Here is a 20571-nt window from a genome sequence, read left to right on the forward strand (position 1 = left end):
AGCCCCCTCGGGGGACAGGGGACCCCACTCCCGCTTCGCTGCGGGGGCCTGGAGGTGTTGCAGGCTGGGGCGACCTGAGAGGAGGCCCCGGGGGTGATCCCGCAGCCTTGCGGGGGCGGCCGGGTCCTCCAGCCCTGCCGAAGGAGCTGCCTCCTGCCCGGGCTTGGCCGGGGAGCGGGGCCGGGCAGGTGGTTATTGTCCCCGGCGGGAAGATGGAGGCGGCTGGTGGCGAGCGGTGAAGCCGCGGGCTGCGCCGTGAGTGCCGGCGGGGCGGGGAAGGGAAGGGAAGGGGCCGCGGCGCCCGGCCCGCTCCGGCCCCGCCGCGGGGAGCGGGGCGGGCCGCGGGCTCGGCTGGCAGGGGAGGGTGGGAGCGGGTTTTGGGAGGTGGGGTTTGGAAACCTCCTCCACAGGCTCCTGCTTGCGATGACCCCGGGGGGAAGGAGGAGGAGGAGGCAGGGGGGGATCGGCTCAGTGAATGAATGGGCGTCAGCGGCGGCGGCGGCTCCCCTGCTCAATGGCTGCTGGGCTGATACGCGCCAGCCCCGCAGCCGGTGCCTCCCTCGCCCTCCCGTGTTTTGTCTCAGGCTCGCCCCGCTCGGGGCTCCCCAGACATGTTCAACCAGCAGCAGTTCCAGCAGCAGCTGCTGCAGCTCCAGCACCTCCTCCAGCAGCAGCAGCACCACCACCCCCCGGCGCAGCAGGGAGGCCGGTAAGCGCCGCTACGCGAGGCCGGGGATCTCGGGCCTGTCCCGGGGGAACCGCTCTCCAACGCCTCCGTCCCTCCTCGCCCCGCGAAAGCCGCGTCGGGGCTGGCTGCCGGCCTGCCCTCCCCCGGCGGGGAAGGCGACAAAGGGAGACGGGGGCGCGGGGGGCGCAGGCCTCGATGGGGGTAAAGCCGGAGGCCTGGAGGGGCGGAGGGGGTGCCCCGAGGGAAGGTGGCGTGTGGGGGGCGATGCCCGGGGGAGGGCGGGAACGGCCGGGCCGTGGGGCGAGGGCCGGTGTGGGGCGGCACACCCCGCTGTGGGGAGGGAGGACGGGCGGGTCGGGGGCCGCCGCAGACCCGGGAACTCTTCTTCCCCCAGCGCCCCGGGGATCCGTCTGCCGCCGGCTGGGTCGCCCCGCCGCGGGGTCCCCGAGGGCGCGGAGGGTGACCCCGGGCAGAGCGTGCGGGAGGGGATGCTCCGGGGCCGAGCGTCCCCCTCACAGCGGGCGAGGGCCCGGGCGGGCGCCGGGCTGAGGCGGCGAGGAGGGGGCTCGGGGGAAAACGCCTTCTCCCGCAGAAACCGCTCACACGCACCTAACCGAGCCGCCCTAAACGGAGACACACACTTTGTTTTATGATTGAACTTCACTTATTTATTTATTTTCTTCCTCCGGCTGGGTCTTCTGGCCTGGGTGAGATTATTGAACTTATTTCTGCAGTGGCACCGGCGCTGAGGATGTGACTGAGCACTTTGGGGTGGGGGGGATGGAGAAAATCATGTTTTGTGTTGTAAAAGACGAATGGCATCTGCCAAAAATAAAAGGGCAAATAGCTGGGGTTTTCCTAAAAAAATGCAAGAGAGAAAATAACTGTCTTAGGAGCAGTTGTCCCTGATGAGCTGATATTTGTAGAACTAACACAAATTCTCTGAAATGATGCATTTATTTGCCGTTACTGTTCTCTGTAAAGCCTCTGGAAATTCAAAGCAATGGGATGTGAATTTAAGAAGAAAGTTAATTGCTTATTTAATAAATTATACTAATTACTTTATCCTTATAAGGCATATGTCTCTGAGGTAAATGTGGGAATCTTTCTGTTCTGCTAGAAATACAAATCTCTCTGAATCTTTTTTACCATTTTCATGTGTCTTGTACTATAAACAAAGCTGCCCTTAAAATGCCAGTATGAAACTGAGGGTGAGATAGCACGGATGCATCTTGCACCGTTAAAAGTATGATTTTTCTGGTATAAATATCTCAGCTCTGAGACTGGAACAATCTAGAGCAGCAAACGTGAAGATGAGCTGCTGTAAATGCTGTTAAGAGGGTTGGGTTTTTTTGTCAGCGTGGATATTTTGATCCATGTTTGTACCTCTTTACAGCCCTAGCAGATATAGCTGTGTCAGCAGTCGTGCTTAGAGGTGGGCCTGACCTTGCAATCGCCTGAAGAAGTGCCTGCCAGTTTCTTCAGACTTTTCTCTCATGTCTGCTCCACCCTCCTTAGGACTGGAGAGTCCTTCTCCGCTCGGTTCTTCCTCCTTGTGTTTTAAATATGAAGGCCGTGCCTTATTTTTCCATCTGGTTCTTGCAGTTAGGGGGCACCATTTACAGTTATGGCCTGTCTGGCTCCGTGTGGGAGGCATTGATTTTGGAAAAATATGCTTTAAGCTACTGAGAAAACTCCCTGTTTTTTAGAACTTCTTTTTTGTTGTTGTATTAAATGTAGCTCCTGATCCAGATCACTCGTTTCTACTGACGAGTGCTGCATAATTCTGTGGAACTGCAGTCAGCTCCTGGGCTTTTTTTATGCTGCTTGACAGGCTTTATGTGGGCTTGGTGCTAAGGAGTTCTCTCTGACCTCAAATTCCTTGATAGACAATCTGTCAGCTTTGGAAATTCCAGGAGAGTGGAAGAAAGAGGATACAGTGCTGGTGTATGGTATCTTTTAATGCATGTAAATCAGCATTTCAGCTGTTCTTTGCTCCTCCGTTTTATACTTGTTAGGGGCCTGGAATTGAAGGGTACAGTTTTTATTGGGTTCCTATGATTAATGCCTTCTTTTCCAGGGGTTTGCCACCACCGCAACAGCAACAGATGCTGAGCTTACGGGCAACAAATCAACCATCGCTGCTCAATGCCAATCCTATGCTTCAGCGGGCCTTACTCATGCAGCAGATGCAAGGTACTGTCGTTATGGGAGACGCTTACTTATTGGAGTTATTTAATCATTCTTCATGGACTGAAACCATAGGATGGCTATTTCTTACTGAACCATTGCAGTCCTTGTACTTGGCAGTTCCGTTTGTCATCTTGGTTTTTTTTCCCTCTTCAAGTTTGTCCATAGTCCACACCACAGAGGTTCTTCAGTTGTTGAAAATCCCATGTGCCCAACTGTTCATAACTGGGAATAGCGCTAGAAGGTATCAGGGTAGATACTAAATACGTGCCTTCCCTCTTAGACTTGCTGGAGACAGTATTCTTCCATCAATATATTTAGATAAAATACTTAGATTTTTGTTTGTCTTTCTTTTGTTTGTCTTAGATTTGTTTGTCTTTCTTGGTTGGAAGGTTAAAACAATTCATTTCATTGTCTGTTACGTATAGGCTAACCTTGTTTGCAGTAGACGCTTGTCTCTGTCCAAACTTAGTGCAGTACAAACAAATGAAGTATTTTGTGGTGGAGAATGGTTCGGGTTTCAATTGCCTTGTGAAATTTCGATTCCCTGAAATGACTGTCATTTGTGTGGTGGATAATATTACTGTTCTTCCATCACTGTGTTTCCACAAGTGGATTTTTTTGCCAGATGTGATGTTTTCAAAACAAATTTATGAAGCTGCCTTAATAATAGCATTGCTAGCCTAAAGATATTAGGAATAAAGCTATGTTTTTATTTTTGCTCACATCTTAACCTGACAGCTCTTTTCAACACAGAAAATCAGTACCTGGGGTAGTTTTAAAGTGCCTAGTTTAGATTAATGCCCGCAATTTTTATCTTGCCAGTGAATCATGCCCAGATGTGAAGACAATAGATTTATTCTGCATGTCGTTAACTCTCCTTTTGTTCTCTCTTGCCCATTTAACGAGAGGGCTCTCTAGTGACTCCAGTGGCTCTCTACAGATCTCTCTCAGGTTGTAGGGAAACTGGCAGTGAAACAGGACAAGCCATGCTCTGAAGATTGGTGTATTATTTGTCAGGAAAAAAGTCTGACTGCACTCTAGTCAGCCATGCTCCTTTCAGACATGTTTGATGTTAGCATGGGCTGACCTTTTCCCTAAAGCAGAATCTCTTATTGAGAAGTTGTATTTAAATATAGCATGCCAAGGACCTGAGGCAAATTAGGTAAGAGAGCAGGATAAGGTATGTTAATGAACACTCTACATGCATCTTGACTTAGCGTTGTTCTTCTTCTTTTCACCTCTACACGCTGAGTTGAGTTGTGACTTCTCTTTCAATAATCTACGTCAGCTAGCCATAGGTGACGTGTAGTATGGTTGCAGTGTTCAGCGTGGCCCTTCTTAGGGATCTGAATTTTTTTGGTCATTCGGGTTTGGGTTACATGTAAGAATATCTGATGCTGAAGAATTTCTGTACCTGGGAAACATCAGCATAAATAATTCATTGACTGTATGTGGCTTCAGCAGTGGGAGTAGGAAAAAATAAATACTTCAAATTGAAATAGATGTGTGGTTCTTTAAAGGTACTAAACCAAGAGAGGAGATGACTTCTCGCTTTATAGATTTTTTTTTTTTTTTAATACAGCTATGTCTTTTTACAGTAAGAGATTATTTATGGTGAGTAATAAGAGATTAGATTACTTTTGAAGACAAACATGGAGGAGTACTTCCTATCGTGTTGCGGGCTTTAAACAGTGTAGCTTGTTTTTTCAGATTTTGGGTGCCTGTCTCCAAACTTCTCTGCCCTGTTTTGGCAGCTTCTAAAAAGCCAGCATATGCACTAATTCAAGTGGGAAATAAAAAAATCGCAATGTAAGTCCACGTTCCCAGAATGGTGGACAGCTTCTGAGGGTGTAGCTGAGGCATCTGGGCACTTCCATTCCCTCAGCCCTGAAATGGGGATAGGAAGGACTGCCTTCGTAAGAAATTGTTGAGACTTAGTTAATAGTCTGTGGATGCTGAAAAGAACTGTTCAGAAAGCAGAGCATTATAATTGGAAATGGCAGAGTCTCAAGTGTCAGAGTTTAGGTTGACATGTTGAGGTTGCATGATAACCAGGTGGCAGAGAGGACTGTGGAATCTCTTGTTTGAGAAGTCCAGTGTTGTTCTAAATGAAATGCTGTTGCTGGCCTGTGTTAAACAGCAACCGTACTATGGTGTGAGCTGCCAGCTGCACAAATGTGGGATGAATTTTCCTTTTTTTACAAAGAATTTCTGTAAAACGAGACCTTGTTTGTTGCAAACACAAGTGCTAGTGTGCTCAGATCAAATGATTGCTCTAATGATCTTAGCTTGCAGTGACAATCATAATTAAATAGCCTGATACATAGTAATGGTTGCTATCACATCAAATTGTTCTGTGGGGGCTGAAGAGGGTAGAGCACAGAGCACTCATACAGTGCCCAGTGAAGTACAGGGTCTCGCGTGGAGGAGCCTTTCCCCTCTCCCTGCTGCTTGTACAGGTGCAAGATTTTCTTTATCCTTTGCATGCTGCAGGGTAGTGATACGCTGTGTGTTTGCATTTATAGGAAACCTGCGTGGATTTAACATGACAGCGCCAGCACTGCAGCAGTTTTTCCCTCAGGCTACAAGACATTCCCTCCTGGGGCCACCACCTGTTGGGGTCTCATTAAAGCCCACTCGGCTGGGCTTCCCCAGCCTTCCCTTCCAGCGGCAGAACCGGACCTTTCGCAAGGTGAGCTGTAGTTTCCAACTGTTCGGGAGCTTTGTGCTTGGTTTGCACTTGCAGCAGTTGACTCTGTTGTAGGTGGAGAACAAAAGAGAAAGGAGAGCACCTTACAATGAAAACTACGTTTTGCACCATGCTGCCGACACAGAAATGCAGAAATAAGTCCATCCCTGAGGTTCTTGTGGTCCATATTTACATTTATGATGCAAGGGTTTCTTGTCGCTTCTTGCCCAAGAGAGAGAATTCCTCATAGCAGAACTGTTTAAACCTAAGATATAAAAGGAGCCTTTAGAAGTACCAGCTTCAAAGTAATTACAATAGAAGAAATCCTGGCTGAGTGCTTTGCTCTTCACAGAGGCCCCATTAGCCTTCCAAAGCAGTTTGTTGTTCCCAAACGTCTTGCTTCTACTACAGACGCGTCACTCTGCCTCTTTGGGCTGTTTTCCCTTTTTTTTTAAAGATCAGGATCATATTTGTTCTTGTGGATTTTGTAAAATCTATATTTTTTTTGTAAAAATCCTTCTCACTTTCTACAATTAAGACCTCTTTTGTATCCTGGAAATGGTTCTTGGATTAATTGACCAGTATTTCCCTCCTCTTAGATTAGCTTTTGCATATTTGGTCCCATCCTATTAAAAAGATGTGCTAGATAAAGTAGGCTTCCACTCTTGGACTGTCCTTTCTCCAGACTTGAAAGGAAGGGGGATTATTTGTGACTCTTCTTTTTCCCTGCCCATGTACCTCTTGCCAGAGTCCCTCTAAAGTGATCCGACTCTCTGTGAGCAGCAGGATCTCCTACAGCTGCTACTTAAAGAACGGGAGAAATGTCATGGGCTGCCTGTGGAATTAAAGTGCATTGCTCTGTTTAACAGTGTAAACTTGCCTGAAGCAAGGCAGTCCATTGTAAACCATCTATTCCTTTCCATTACCATGTGCTAGAATTCCTGTTCCTGCCCCACAGTAAAGGTCTGGTGCTTTGGACAGTGTGTTGGGTTTGAGGAAGGACCGAGAGCTGGCAGTGACTCTCTGCCCGTTGCAGGACTTCCAGAGGGTCCCTGAAAGGAAGCGGGAACTAGATCCTGGTTCTTCATCTCAGACACAAGGTGATGAGAAAATGGAGATCCCAGAGGGAGTGCAAGCAGGGTCAGAGCAGAACAACTCCTTGCCATCCACAGGTAAGGGGGAGCCTGTAGTAAAACAAATGCTTCTAGACATGTTAAACTTCTCTTTGCTATTCCTGCAGCAAAGACTGGAGGTTGCTTTAGTCTTAATCAGCTACATTTCTCTCTAATTGTAAATACTTAAACTGCCTGTGACAGCCCTCTGCTATATGCTTCATATATCTTTTTTTCCGGGATATTTTTGGTTTTTATAAGCTAGCTCCATATCCCTTGCATGGAAGCCTCTCAGAAATCACTTTGACGGTGAGCCCCATTTAAGATGGGGGGAAAAAATAAAACTGGTTTGAGATTAAAGCTTCCACATTGCCTTACCCGTGCTGAACTCATGGAGTCAAACACATGAAGCAGAACCAGTTGCAATCAACATGCTAAGGAAAAGATGAGTTGAAAGAGTACTTGTACTCCAGTTGTCAGATCAGAAACTGCCGGCACTGAATCTCTTACAGTGTCGGATACAATACAGGTGTGGGAATGTTATTTCTGACTGAAGAGTACCTAATCTAAAAATGCAGGCATATGATGAGGTTGTGGCCAGTGTATGTGCAGTGGGGAAAATTACCTGATTAAATGGTTGCTGTCAGGTAGATATGCCACCTTGGCTTATATTAATGTTCCTCTGATCTGGGCTCTTGTCACCTAGGTATAGGACTAAGACCCACTTAGCAAGACATAAACATAGATTTCTTTCTGGATGACATGTCATACAGTGACATCTGCAATAAAACTCAAATATCTTAGGTCGTTATCTAACCTTGTCACTACAATGCTCAAATTCAGAATAAGCAAGTGTATAGTAGTATTTGCTCTAGCAGAGTTTTATTGGCATTGACCGTTCAGCTAGGGAACATGCTGGTGGCGTGGTCTGCTTGGCTAAGGTCTCCTTCTGTGTTCCTGCAGAGCCAAGAACTCCAACAGAATCTGTGTTGAACATGGAGCCTGCAGCAAAAAGACTGAAGAGGTATTTATTGAGTGGGGTTCTGAAATAGTTACTGGGTTTAGAATTGTTGTCTGATTTTATTTTCTAATAATTAGGGCTGTACTGTACTGGCCTGATGTCTAGCATGTAGGAGGTATTTCAGATGCTCGGGGACAATTCAGAAAATCTCATGATGCTTGCTGAGATCCAGGGTGTTGTAGGGTCTCTGCTATGGGTGATCCAACTATGGGAATGAAAAATAAGAGATGCAGCTCATGTAAATGTGCAACAAAGTAGAGTTTGCTCATTTGTTCCCCTGCCAGGATTCTTGTAAGAAGCAGAGAGGTTCTTTTCTATTTTGATATGTTTCTCTAATTTTCTTCCATAAATGTCAAAAAGGGAAACGAGCAGCCATGTATCAGCAGAGAGGGAAAGCCTTGGAATATGTTAGGCTACAGCAGGTGCAGGAGAGTGTAGTTTATTTTGAGGAATGAGAAAGGGAAGGGAATCAATACTCCCTAGTATCCCAGCCTGTAGCCATGAGTGTTGAGTTCTGCATCCCTTCAGCAAAGATTGTCTTGCCAGTACCCCTGTCTGTTGGGTAAAAATAGACAAAGGCAATCCTATTATCCGCAAAGGGATGCGCAACGCGCGGGCATGCTGGCCACGGCAGGCTCATCTTGGCGCTCCCTGCCTCCCTGGGTGCAGGAAGGAACAGACAAGGCTGTATTGCCATCTAGTGGGAAGGCACATCACGGAGCTCCTGGTGCCATCTGCACGGTGCCATACCTCTCCCAGAACTGTCGCTGTTAGCTGGTGCAGAGGGAGAAGAGGAGGGAGTGCATACAGATTTCTGGAGGCATTGATTTGAGAATTCTCCAACATATGTTAATGACTATGAGTCAGGACTCCTGGGTCCTCTTATCTTCCCTGTTAACAATTCACCGCATGGTTTCGGACAAGTTTCTTCACCTCTCTGTTTCCCATCTGTAGATCAGAGATTAATGGCTAGCTTTAGGGAGAATATTTCAGGATTACTTTGATGTTCAGGTATTACCTTGATCATGTAAAACATTAGAGAGTGATAAATATGTGAGCAGGGACCATCGTAAATTATGGACTCTGATTAGCAAAAAAGTGAAGAAATTCAATTAAAGCTGTCGAATGCAGTTGAGCGTATGCTTTGTTAATCTGTTTGTCAAAGCTAATTTAATTTTAATTACATTAATATTTAGTGGATATTAATCAAAGTCCTGTTACGTACAGCGGAAAAAGAACCAAGTCTGAGGAGTGACAGATCTCACTGCAGCAAGCCTGCTATTAGGAAAATCCTTTCCTAAGCAGTAGTTAGGGACTGCCAGATTTGATGCATATATTGCAGCTGGTGTTTACTTAGAATAGATCATTCCTTAGCTTTTTTTGGAAGTGTTTCTGTTTACTTCCAATGAACAGATAATGAATCTCTGAAAAGAATAGTTTACTGTTCTCATATTGCCCTTCACAGATGAGAAGGGCATTGCCCCCATCCATGTCACAAACTTGTGCTTCATCCTTCATTGTTCATTTCCCTTTTGCCAGGAATACCACCCTCCTTCTTCATTTCAGGTTTTTCCCACTTCTGCCTTTTCTCCTATGTACCATCTGTATGCCTGGAACAACATCCTCATTCCAGTGCAGAAAGCACTCACCATCTTCAAATCCTCCTTGAACACCCACTTCTTCTAGCATGGCCTGACAAGTATCCATATAATACCATTTCCTCCTTAGATCATGCTCGTGATGGCTTTTGCTCCCTTAGATTGCTCCTTAGATTTGCAGCTTAGACTGCAAACCCTTGCCCTGGAGTGCTGTCACCATCTGTGTGTGGTATAGTGTTGAGCCTGCTGGCAGCACTTGACAAATAATGTTAATGCCAGCCACTCTTGTTTTCTTCGTGTTTGCACTGCCCAAACCCTGCTGCATATTTATAGCCATGTAACCCAGTTACATTATCACTTATCAATCTGATAAATTATGCGGTGCGTGTGTTTGGATCGCTGGATGCAGTACCTGCACAGTCTGCGTTCTTGCTTGTGCACAATGCACTGCTCCCTGTTGGCAGAAGGACACCAGGGTGGGATATTGTGCTGACCTGAGAAAGACATTCAAACCATGGTGAAAAGCGTTAGCCCTGATGGAAAAATGGGGGATGGAGAAAGACATTGTAAAGTACACTTTGTGCCCTCTGGAAGTCAACTGTTCGTTCTCAGCAGTCCCCTCAAGATCTTTTTTCTCCTTAGCAGATCAGCAGTACCAAATAAAACAAAGCAAAGTCCTTTTGATTTGTGTCTTGTACAGCTCCGCTTCCCCCACAAGCAGAACTGTAGGGACTCTGGAATGAAACATGACTGATACGAACAGAGGAGGCAGTTATGATTAAATCCCTGTAACACACCACTGAGAACCCATGCAGTTCTGACAGGTCTCTGTTCCCTTATGCACAGAGCAGCCTGGAGTGCTGTCCGGGTATTGCAGTTTCCCTGCAGGTCACCAATCAAGACAGGAGTGAGCTCTCAGAGCTCTTATTAAGAATATTTCCTGTATGAACTTATTTCCCTCCAGGCCTTTTGCAGGAGAGGGCAAAAAATCCAAAAAATCAGTTGTAACCTTCTTGTCCAGACTATTTGGCTGCTGTTTCTGAATCAGTTCTAGAATGCCCACTCTTCATTGTTTTTATTTTACTTCTGCTGAATCCTTGCCTGAAATACCACTTCCAGTAGCTTATTGATTTGGGGGTTTAGTGGAAAGTGTGGTAGCTTAGACCCCAGCCTGTGCCTTGTTGTGTCTTCTGAATCTCTTTGTCTGTAACATGGCAAATAAGGTTATTTTCTTGATACCCTTGAAGTGTGACTGAGGAGTCTGCATTAGAGGATGCCACAGACAGCAAGGAAGCAGGAGAGTCAAGCACCCATGTCCAAGCTGATGGTGAGTTGCTGGGCACTGTGCTTTTCACTTTTAGGGCACTCCTTGCTGGAACTGCCCCTGTAGGTCAGCATCTGTAGATCCCGTGGGTCTCGTCAGAAATGTCCTTCCTTCAGTCATACAGGATGGGGAAAGGAGGAGAAAATCTAGGAACCAAATCCAAACATGGTCCCCTAAAACCTGTTGTCTACCAAATGCAAATGATGGGAAGTTTCCCTCTTTAATAAGGATTTCTATGGAGAAAGGTTTCTGAACTGGGCTTATGGCCAACAGCACTGTGAGGAAAGCTCCCTGACTTCATTCACCTGCTGCTTTGTTTTTTCTATCATTCCTATTTTGATTTAAGGCAGCTAAAAGGACTCTCTCTTCCTAGGTACAGACAATGCAAAGGAGTACACAGCTGAAGATCTCTCTAAAGAGAGGAAATTCTCTGAGGAACCAAAGGCTCCTGAGGTGAGTAGACAGCATGCCATGCAGGGGTGGTGCAGAACATACAACCTCCCCCTCCATCCCAGAGAAGCCCGTTGCCACTGGGAACCAGATGGCACCCACGTCTGGAGCTCTCTCTCCTGCTGTAAGCTGTTGTCCCTGGCAATAAGGCATAATATGTCTGCAATTAGCGCGCAGTCTGCTCTGACTCGCTGCTTTTGTACCTCTGCTAGCCTGTACCTTACCTACTGCTGGCTGTTTGTGGATGCTGGGGTTTAAGATTTCACTATTTGTCTGGAAAGATGGAAAGTTGAATTGAAAGAGCCACTGAAAAATACACGTATTGAAGACCATAGCTAAATACATCTTTTATGTTGCTGAAGAGCAGATGTATAAAAATGCAGGTGGTGGTAGTAAAGATGCAGCTGCTGTGGCACTTGCCATCACAGCAGGTATGAGCAGAGAGTGGAAGTCTGTGCTTTTGAAAGGCAGCTTGAAAAAAATGAGACACAGGTAAAGCCAGCAACCTGAGAGTCTTTTGCATTAAATACCCTGCCCACGTGCTAGATGTTAAACCAGGATCTTATGCTGTGTAAATCTGTAAGCAGACAAAGATTTAACTCATGGTGTGAATCAGACTTGATAGTCTTCCATAATTGGAGACATTTGTTGATGTGATCGAAGGTATCATCCTGCCCTTGTTTGAGTTCCTTACTCCATCAGGTGTGGCGCTGAGTCGCCTTTAGTTCTGCAGTGGAGAAACGTGAGCTGATCGTTTTCCTTACCAACGCGTTGTTTGTTGCTCCAGTCTCCGGAGACTGGATCTTATAGTGTGTACAGAGGCTGTAGAAACAACCATCTGTACTAATAGGCCTGGTACTATGACACAGGGATCGCTGATTTAGCAGCATTGGGAGGAGTGTGTATGAGAGTCTTTCTGATCAACCTCCTGTGGATTCAAGCTTAAATGCATTTTCTTAGCTTAGGTCACATATAAAAAGCAGGTGTCATTTTTAGTGTCTTCTACTGAGAGACTGGACTTAATCTTGACTCCTTCTTTTGGCAGGTGTTGAGCTCTGGAGGTTCACTGAAAGTGACTATCCAGCAGAGCAGTGAGAGCAGAGCTATCAGTACAACAGCTCTGAAACCAGGGCACTGGACCTGTGAGGTGGGCACAGCTGATCCCAGCCCTGAATCGGTCCTTAAATTCTACTGTTACATCTGCAAGACCAACTGCTGCAGTCAGCAGGTAAAAATCCAGAGGTCTGACTGGGATATGGGTGGTCAAGAGAACTGAATTAGATGGCCAGCTGCCATGGGGAGGTGCAGCAGGAGACTCGTTAGCAAGGGCTCATGCTTCAGGAACGAGGAACATAAAAAATGATGACAAGCATGCAGATAAAATAAACTTCTCCTGAGGAGCTGGCAAGCAACCTGCTAGAGAGCGAATGTGGGTGGATCCACAGGCAGCCATGCTCTTAAGCTTTTATACCATTTCATTGTTAAACAACAGTCAAGAGAATGGAAAGCATAGCTCATACCTATTATTTTCTGTATTTTGAATACATTTAAATGGATTTTTCCCCTAACCTCTCTCTCAGAATTTCCAGTCCCACATGGCTGGAATTCAGCACCAGCAGCGACTTGGGGAGATTCAGCACATGAGCAACGTTTGTTTTGTTTCACTACTGCCCATGGTGAAGGAGCAGAAGGTGCTGGCAGAGAAAGATGGGTAAGTGTTGGTCTGCACTAGAAAACACAATCTGAATGTGGACCTGCATGGGTTCTAAAATTCCTCACTGCACCAGGGTGCCCCTCTGTTCTAGGTAAGGTACAAAATCCCTCTGGTTTCAGGGACCTTAATCTCCTTCAGGCAACTCCTTCCTGCTGAAGGATACCAATGTTGACTTTGCCCTGCTGTGTAGTTTTTAATACAGTAGACCAGGTTGGAGACTTGTTTTAACTGGTGCCTTTCTGTCAGCATGAGCTAAAGCAACCTATATAAATGGCTGGGAAGGGGAGAAGATAAATCCGAGCCTGTAAAGATAGGAATGGTGGGGAAAACAATGCCGAGAACAGATTGCAGTATTCTGTGGAGAATGTGAAAAGGTGTGACTTACAGATATATCCGTTGTCGCTTCAGAGAGACCCAGCAGCGATGGTGTAACACTTGTCAGATACACTTCACAGGGGATCTAATCAAACATCGCAGGACCCAAGAACACAAGGTAACAACCGTAGCATGCATTTCATCTTTGCACTGACCTTTCATGGGGATTGAGTGGAAGCGTCTAGCATCTCCTGCTCCCCAAGCAGCAAAGGAAAAGTGATTGGAGTGGAGAGATGTACAGAAAGTTCTGTCAGTAACATCCTCGCTAAGGGCACTGCCATGCTACCTACTGCCTCTGAACACTGGCACTGTTAGAACTTCCAGTTGTCATGCTACATGGGTATGGCCTGAAGCACTTCTGGTTTATAATTCTTGGCTTTTCTCAATAAATACGGCCTATCATACTCACCTGATCAATTGAATGGAGGGATTGGTGGGCAGCCTGTAAATTTCCAAGCTAAAATTTAGGCGGGCCATCATATTTATTGGCTTCTAGGGGAGAAGTGCCAGAACGCCTTTTAGAAGCCACATTTGTTTTGCTCTGCATGCTTTCCATCTTTTTGTGGGTAAGAGCTAGGGAGTCCTTTCTGCTGAAAAGACGACTCTCTTCGTGGTCTTCCTGTTTTAGATGCAGGGCTGTGACTTTGCTTCACTCAAGATTTATCTGCATTCCTCCAAAGTGGTGCCTCTTGTGACTTACTGAATTGTCCCTCTTTCCTTAGCTGGCCAAACGCTCGCTTCGTCCTTTCTGCACTGTCTGCAGCCGCCACTTCAAGACCCCTCGCAAGTTTGTGGAGCATATGAAGTCCCCTGAGCACAAACAGAAAGCCAAAGAGGTAATACTGCCTAAGTGGAGAGCTCCGCAGGACTGGAGACAGCGACACTGTGGAGCAGGTTAACTTTCTGCTTCCCTGACTATTGCAGGGATGAAAGGAAGATATGCAGTTCTCCCAACCCTGTTTTAATTTTCATCTTTTGCTGGACTTCAATTGTTAGAGCTTAAAGAAATTGAGTGAAAAAGGGACAAGGAGTTAGATGTGTCTAGAAGTGAGATAGCTTTGTGCCTCTCTTGCAGTCCTTTCTACTCATCAAATGCAGTCTGTTCAGAGTCTGGGGTCTTCCTTGGTTAAATGGAGAGTGCAAAGTTGATCTGATCTTTGTTTTCTGTACCTGACAGGTGAGGCTAGGAGAGAAGGAGTTGGGCAGCCCTGAAGATTCGGAGGAGTTGATCACAGTGGATGCTGTTGGCTGTTTTGAAGATGATGATGATGAAGAGGAGGAGGAGGAGGGGGGAGCTGGTGAGGAGGAAGACCTTGACGTAGTGCTGATAGAGAATGAGGATTCTGCTGCCAAGCAGGTATGCCATGCAGAAGGAGAAGGAATGACCTATCTGAGAATCTGCTGTGGGCTCCTGTGACTTAGTTGGTCTTGACAGGTTGAGCTTAGGGTTTCAAGAATGCAGTCAACCTTGCGTCCTGCAGCAGGAGGGTGAGGGCTCTGGGGTTCTTCCAGAGCACAGGATGATGCAAAAGAGAATCAGGCACTACATATGGGATGCAGGAGGGTGTTTCTGCTGTGCTGTACAGCTCCTGCTGGTGTCTTCAAGCATTACCTTTTTGTTGAGGAGCATAAGCAACGGTTTGTTCAAGGGAAAGAATTTCTGACAAAGACATTGACATTGTCTCTTTGAATAGCCCAGCAGTAGCTTGGTCTCATAGCAAACGTACGTGTGGAGGTTTATCTTGATAAATATCATTTTCCCAGTAGAGAGCAGTTACCAAGAAGGAGGTACATGGCTAAGCTACTTCAGGCTTGGAGTGCAAGGGGCGTTTTTAACCCTTGTAATGAAGTGGCCTCCTGACATTGGGTTTTGTATCTGGCCCTAATCAGATGCTGTGCAACTCCGTCTCTGGTATGTGAATCCTCTGTTTTGCTCCCAAGCTTACCAGAAAAGTGTAAGAGCCCAGGAAGGGAATTGGCATAGATACAGTGGGCACTAACGTTCTTTTGGTTTCCAGACTGGACTGAAAGAAGTGTCTTTGGAGGATTACGAAGGAAGCGAGAAGTATTGTCCAGACACAGCCTATGGTAAGCAAGCAGAGTTAAGCACAAAGGCCCACAGAGCCTTCTCCGGCCACGTGCTGTATCTGTAAAAGAGGATGGCCTCTACCTACTGCTGTAATGAGTTCTTGGGCCACAGTGCTCAGCATCTGCATCAGACTGGTGCAGGTCACTGCTGCCTGGAGAAAGATCCAAACGTTGCTTTATTACTGTGTGACAAAACGTAAGGATGTGATTGATGTTTGTCAGCTGCCTTTTGCTTTGAAGAAGAAAGAATGAGAGCCAGATACCTTACTAAGGCAGGAAATGGAACAAGTAGGGCAGGAGTACTGAAGAAAGTAGGTAGCAAATGAGGGATGCTCTGGAAAGATGGAGCCTGCAAGCATATTGATTAGAGTGCTTTCCAACAGAAATGCAGCTTGTGTAGAGATACTGAGCAGCACTGACAGTATCGAGCTCTCTGCCAGAGCCCAAACTGTGCCTGTTTCCTCTGCTTCAGAACCCCCACGCTCTACCTAGCGGTTATTCAGACATGTGGCTGGACTGGTGGGCAGCGTTGCCTCCAGATGACTGTTTCTGGTCCCCACCCTGTAAGCGATTCTGACTTCAAGCCTCTAACGGCCACTCGTGTTGTGAGGAGGGCAGCTCTGCAGAGGCTGTTTTGTGCCCAAGGAGAGCTCTGTTTACACCAATCTTCCATATCGCTGTAACCTTCCACTATCGTGTGGCAGATGGAATAATGATTCATGCTGTGAATGTTCTCTGCGTGTTCCTCTTGCGCGCCTGCTGTCTTCTGCTTGGTTTGATCCCATTACATTAGATCATATGTTCTCTGTAGTTTTCCATTGTATTCTTTTTTCCTTCTCCCCCCCCCCCCCAATGTTCTGTGTAGTTTCTTTGCTCTGGCAGCCAGATTTCTCTCTGAATATCAACCACACAGCCATTCCATGGTAAGATGAGATATTCAGCAAGTCATCTTGCAAATCCCTGATTAACAGAAGCAAAGCTTTCTACTTTTCTTTTTCTCCCTCCCCTCCCCTTCCCTTTTAACATGCTTTCATTATTTGAGTTCCATTCAATGTGATCTGTGATTTCCCTTCCCCTCCCGTTTCGCAGGCCTGGATTTTCTGGTCCCCGTCGCAGGTTACCTCTGCAGGCTGTGTCACAAATTCTACCATAGCGACTCTGCTGCCCGGCTCGCACACTGCAAGTCCCTGATGCATTTTGAGAACTTTCAGGTTAGACCCTTTGGCGATTGCATGGCCTGGCATTTGTTACCCCCGTGCGTGTCTCTTCAGTGAATCCACCACGTTAGCTGTCTTGTCTTCAGTTCATTTCCATCATCCTTGGTGTCCATTGTGCCATAGCTTTCTCCTGGTGTGCTCTGTGTTTGTCTCCCATCACCCCTGTAGATCTAAAACCAGTCCGGTCCTGCTTCCCAGCTACTGCTGCTGTCATCTTGTTGCCCATTTCTGGCTGGAGATCTTCCTCAGAGTGTCTGCTCTGTTTGCTGAACCTGTGGAGTCTGTCGTTCAGTCTAGGCCTCTTCTCTGTTAGACAGATTACAGGTGGGTCAAGATGGGGAGCAAACAAGAGACGGAGGCTGTTCCTTTTACAGAAAGCTGGTGCATACGCATCTTTACCTGCGATACTGCAGGAACAGCTCCTTTAGCCAAAATTGTGGGTGTGATTCATCCATGAAGGGGCCTGGTAAAATCAGGTATTCACTGTAGAAATCTGGAAATTTAACATTACAGACTCTTTATGTGATGGAAGCTACAAGCTGGTGAGAGTCCATTTGGTCCCCAGGGTCAGCCTGCAACAAGGAAGTCAGTTTGTCTGTCTGTCTGTCTGCTACCCTGTCCTAGAAACTCCTTAGCACAAAGCTCTGCCAACTGATGCTGTTCCTTTGCTTTACTGGCTCCACCTAAAGAAGCCGTATTGCCCCTTGCTGCTTTTGTATCTAGAAGCTTTTCCTACTGGGCTGGCCTGGAATCTGCCTCCATCGTTCTGTCCTTGTTGACTTGCCAGGGGGTGAGGGGCCTGGATTAGTAGCTTGCGGTGGGTACGCAGGGCTTGCACTGTCTCTGCCCTCTCCCGTGACCACTGCCTGGGCCCTGCCTGTGCAGGAGAGCAGTATTCCCTGACCCTGGCAAGGAGGGAGGCTCCCACACTGACTTTGTCTTCTGCCTGCACCCAAAACCTGCTCCAGCAAAAGCCATCGTGCTTCTCTACCACAGATGTATCCAGCTTTTGTTAGTGTTAAAAAAAAAAACCCAAAAACTTAGTGTTTTTCTGCTAGTCTTCAGATAGGTTAACTACTCCTAGTCAGCCGTCGCTGCCTCCAAAGGGGAGGGGTGCTGCAGAAGCCAGCACTTAGAGCAGGGGATTTGGAATGGCAAGTAGCAGAAGACCACAGCTGTTCCTTCATGGTTGCTCATCCTCTCCCACTCCTGCAGCTAGTCATTTCAGGAATGAAGGAATCAGCCTTGCAGTTTTCCTGGCTTATTTTAGATCAGCTTAGAGTGAAACTGCAGCAGCAGTGTGTATGCCTCCCTTTTGGCCCACTTAGAGCTGAAATCAGACGCTCTTCAAATGGATGCCAGAGTGACCTGGAGGGGTTATTTATGACAGGAGTCCAACCTTAAATATCTGCAGGCAAATAACTATTATTCTTGGCTGCCTAGGTGCCTTGGGGTTGTCATGGTCTGAGTTAAATCACTGCCAGTTTCTGGGGTACTCTCCTCAGAGGAGCTCAGCAGAGGGTTTCAAAGCAGAGAATTGTCTGCTGGTGAGGCAGTTCACAGCATCACTCTGAAAACAAATTGGCATGCTTGCACCTGGCTCAGTTTGGGTACCACATTATGACTTGACTGATCTAGTTCCAATGTGTTATGATATTGCACATATCCCATTTTTCAAGGACAGGGAAAGAGCAAGCCTGCAATGATAAACTGAATTACAATGTAAAACTGCCCGTTTGATGTGCTGTAATTCCACATTGCAGACTACAGTAGCACTGCTTAAGGCAGTGGTGAAAGCCAGCGCGCTCAAAATAGTTTCCTTAAATTGTCGGGTCTGATGCTAGTGCCAGGTCAAGGGACCCTTTAGCAGAAAGCTGAAAGTGAGCCAATTGTGGAGGGAACTGTTGTGGAAAAGAGGGAGCTTTGTTTTATTCCTTTAGTTCATGCTCTGTCTGGGTCTTGAAGACCAGATTCCTACTGCATGTTAGATAGCTGTACAGAGTTGCTGTTTTTCTGAAATCCAGTCTTGAAAATGGCTAGTAGCCATTTCAATCTCTTTACAGACCTCTGCTGGTTCATCATGATAGCTAGTGCAAATGAGTCACTTTATTGATGATATGCTTATCTTTATTCTGTAGAGAACCTCAGTACCTTGTAACAAGAAGATATTCTTGATATCTTAGTGTTCCTGTCAACAGTTTCACTGGCTGCACAGATTGTATCAGCAGAGTGAAAAATCTTAAGCTTTCAACTTAAGTCTTGCTTTAGCTGATAAACATTAAATCACATCTCTGTAGCTGAGGGCAGTGCATAGCCTCATGTATCCAGGGAACATGTCCAGAGTCATGTCCTGGCAGTAGCTGAAGCAAGAGCTGTCACGTGCACTGTTACATCTACAAAGTCCTGAGTCTGACTGAGATTAACAGTTGCCAAAACATGATTTTTGTCTCAGGAGCCACAGGTCTGCCATGCACTCGCTCAGCATTAGGTAACGTGAGAGGGACTTCAGTTTTTAATATCGCCACTTTTCCTCACAGGAGCTGACCCTTCTCTGCTTGAAAGCCTCAGCAGCCAGGCCAGGAGAGCTGCCGAGACAAGTCGTGCCCCTGCAGATTCTAGCTGCCACTCACCACTGTTTTTGTGCAGGTTTTCCTGGACCGCCTGCTACTTGCTGCAGCGACAGTAGCTGAGCTGGGCTTGTCTCTCACGTTGGTTTGTTTGTATTTGCAGAGATACAAGGCAGCGAGGCATCGTGCCACAGCTGCCTACCCCGAGGCTCCTTTGCATTCCCAGGGCTCCAGCTCCCAATTGCTGGATGATCTGAAACAGCCTCCTGCTGCAACAGCAGACACCAGCAAGAAGATGAATGATGATCATGGGATAGACAAGGAGGGTACAGAGCTGTCAGCCCTGCAAGAACAAGCTTTGAGGTCTCCGGAGGGTAAGGGTGAGCTGGCCACCTCTGTAGCAGAGGGCAAAAGCCTAGCCAGCGTGACTGACGACGTCTGTGGAATCATGGTTGTAGAAGAAGAAAATCTACAGGAAGCGAGCAAGTCCACTACCGCTAGTGCCGATTGCCCACTCCCTGAAGAGAACCGCACCGTGGGGGAGTTGCTGGGACACGCCGTGTCTGAGGAGGAGGAGGAAGCCAGTGCAGCCAGGCACAGGGAAGGCACAGACGACTGCCCGGATCTGGGGAATGGAGGGGGTTTAGAACAGAACGAGGCAGCGCTAACAGGCCAGGAGGCAGCGGCAGAGCCTTCCTCCCTAGCCAAAGGTGAGGCAGCCAGTCTTACCTCTGCTGGGTGCAGACGCTCTACTAGGCGCAAACCCAGATAGAGTGGCCTTAAAGGGAGAGCCCTTTACATATGATATTTGCTGAAAATGTTTATTTTCGGAGTCTTTTAATAGAGCAAAAACCTTCAACTTTACTGCTGTTTTTATTTTAAGAATAAAATAAGCCTGGCTTTAGCGTGTCTAATACGGGATGGTGTTGGTTATTACTTGTACAGTTGGGATACAGCAATTATGTGGAAAGACTGAGGCTTGGATTGTTGAACTTGAAAGAAGACGGTAATGTGATTTCCATAGGGGACAACATTCATGAAGTAGATGGATGCAGACTTATTTTTCACTAAGAATTCCTTGTAGTTCCTCCTTGTTTCCTTTTCAAGCAGAGGAAAAGTTTATCTCTTGGGAGACTCGGTGCCCAATTCTGCTCCTTGGAACAGTTTCCTTCCAAAGGTGCACGCTCTTGGACAAGCACTGTGTCCCAAGCTAGGCAAGAATGTGCATCTTGGTCCTCTATGAATACTACGAGGCTTAATACAGTCTGTTCTCATAGTGGAGACTCTCAGGAACAAACTTTGTTTCAAACTGATTTTAATAAAACAGATTTCTTATAAATAACTTCTTTAACTTTCCAAAAAACTCCTTTAATTCCACAGAAGTAGAACAGTAAGACTTGCTTCACAGCGCTGGCCCCAGGCCATCCTGACAAGATCACAGACTTTCAGACCAGAATGCTCATGCTTACTCTTGTCAAAACGTACAGGGAGGACTCTGCTCACAGCCCGCGCAGGCAGGCCCCTGTCTCTTTGCT

General features: G+C 46.8%; 1 protein-coding gene across 2 annotated transcripts; it reads left to right on the forward strand.

Annotated features, from left to right (window-relative positions):
- The first annotated feature begins 372 nt into the window (after positions 1 to 372).
- CIZ1 (CDKN1A interacting zinc finger protein 1) lies at positions 373 to 19952 on the forward strand. Of its 2 annotated transcripts, none has more exons than XM_087753211.1 (15): positions 373 to 709; positions 2769 to 2884; positions 5407 to 5573; positions 6607 to 6742; positions 7646 to 7706; positions 10549 to 10628; positions 10999 to 11078; positions 12121 to 12303; positions 12656 to 12786; positions 13198 to 13282; positions 13887 to 14000; positions 14342 to 14521; positions 15183 to 15252; positions 16342 to 16463; positions 19200 to 19952. In XM_087753211.1, exons 1-15 carry the CDS (start codon positions 612 to 614, stop codon positions 19806 to 19808), a joined length of 2232 nt encoding a protein of 743 aa, XP_087609337.1. In that variant the 5' UTR covers positions 373 to 611; the 3' UTR covers positions 19809 to 19952. The 2 variants fall into 2 exon arrangements, with proteins under 2 accessions (XP_087609337.1, XP_087609338.1); XM_087753212.1 differs by having other exon boundaries at positions 19263 to 19952.
- Positions 19953 to 20571: the final 619 nt, after the last annotated feature.

This window comes from Nipponia nippon, unplaced genomic scaffold (assembly GCF_047370975.1).
Source record: "Nipponia nippon isolate SJK-2023a ecotype South Korea unplaced genomic scaffold, ASM4737097v1 scaffold_16, whole genome shotgun sequence".
NCBI lineage: Eukaryota > Metazoa > Chordata > Aves > Pelecaniformes > Threskiornithidae > Nipponia > Nipponia nippon.

Coding starts and splice junctions, on each gene's coding strand:
- CIZ1 (XM_087753211.1), top strand. CDS start 612: ATGTTCAACCAGCAGCAGTTCCAGCAGCAGCTGCTGCAGCTCCAGCAC. Junction 10,629..10,998: donor CACCCATGTCCAAGCTGATG/GTGAGTTGCTGG, acceptor CTCTCTTCCTAG/GTACAGACAATGCAAAGGAG. Junction 11,079..12,120: donor AGGAACCAAAGGCTCCTGAG/GTGAGTAGACAG, acceptor TTCTTTTGGCAG/GTGTTGAGCTCTGGAGGTTC.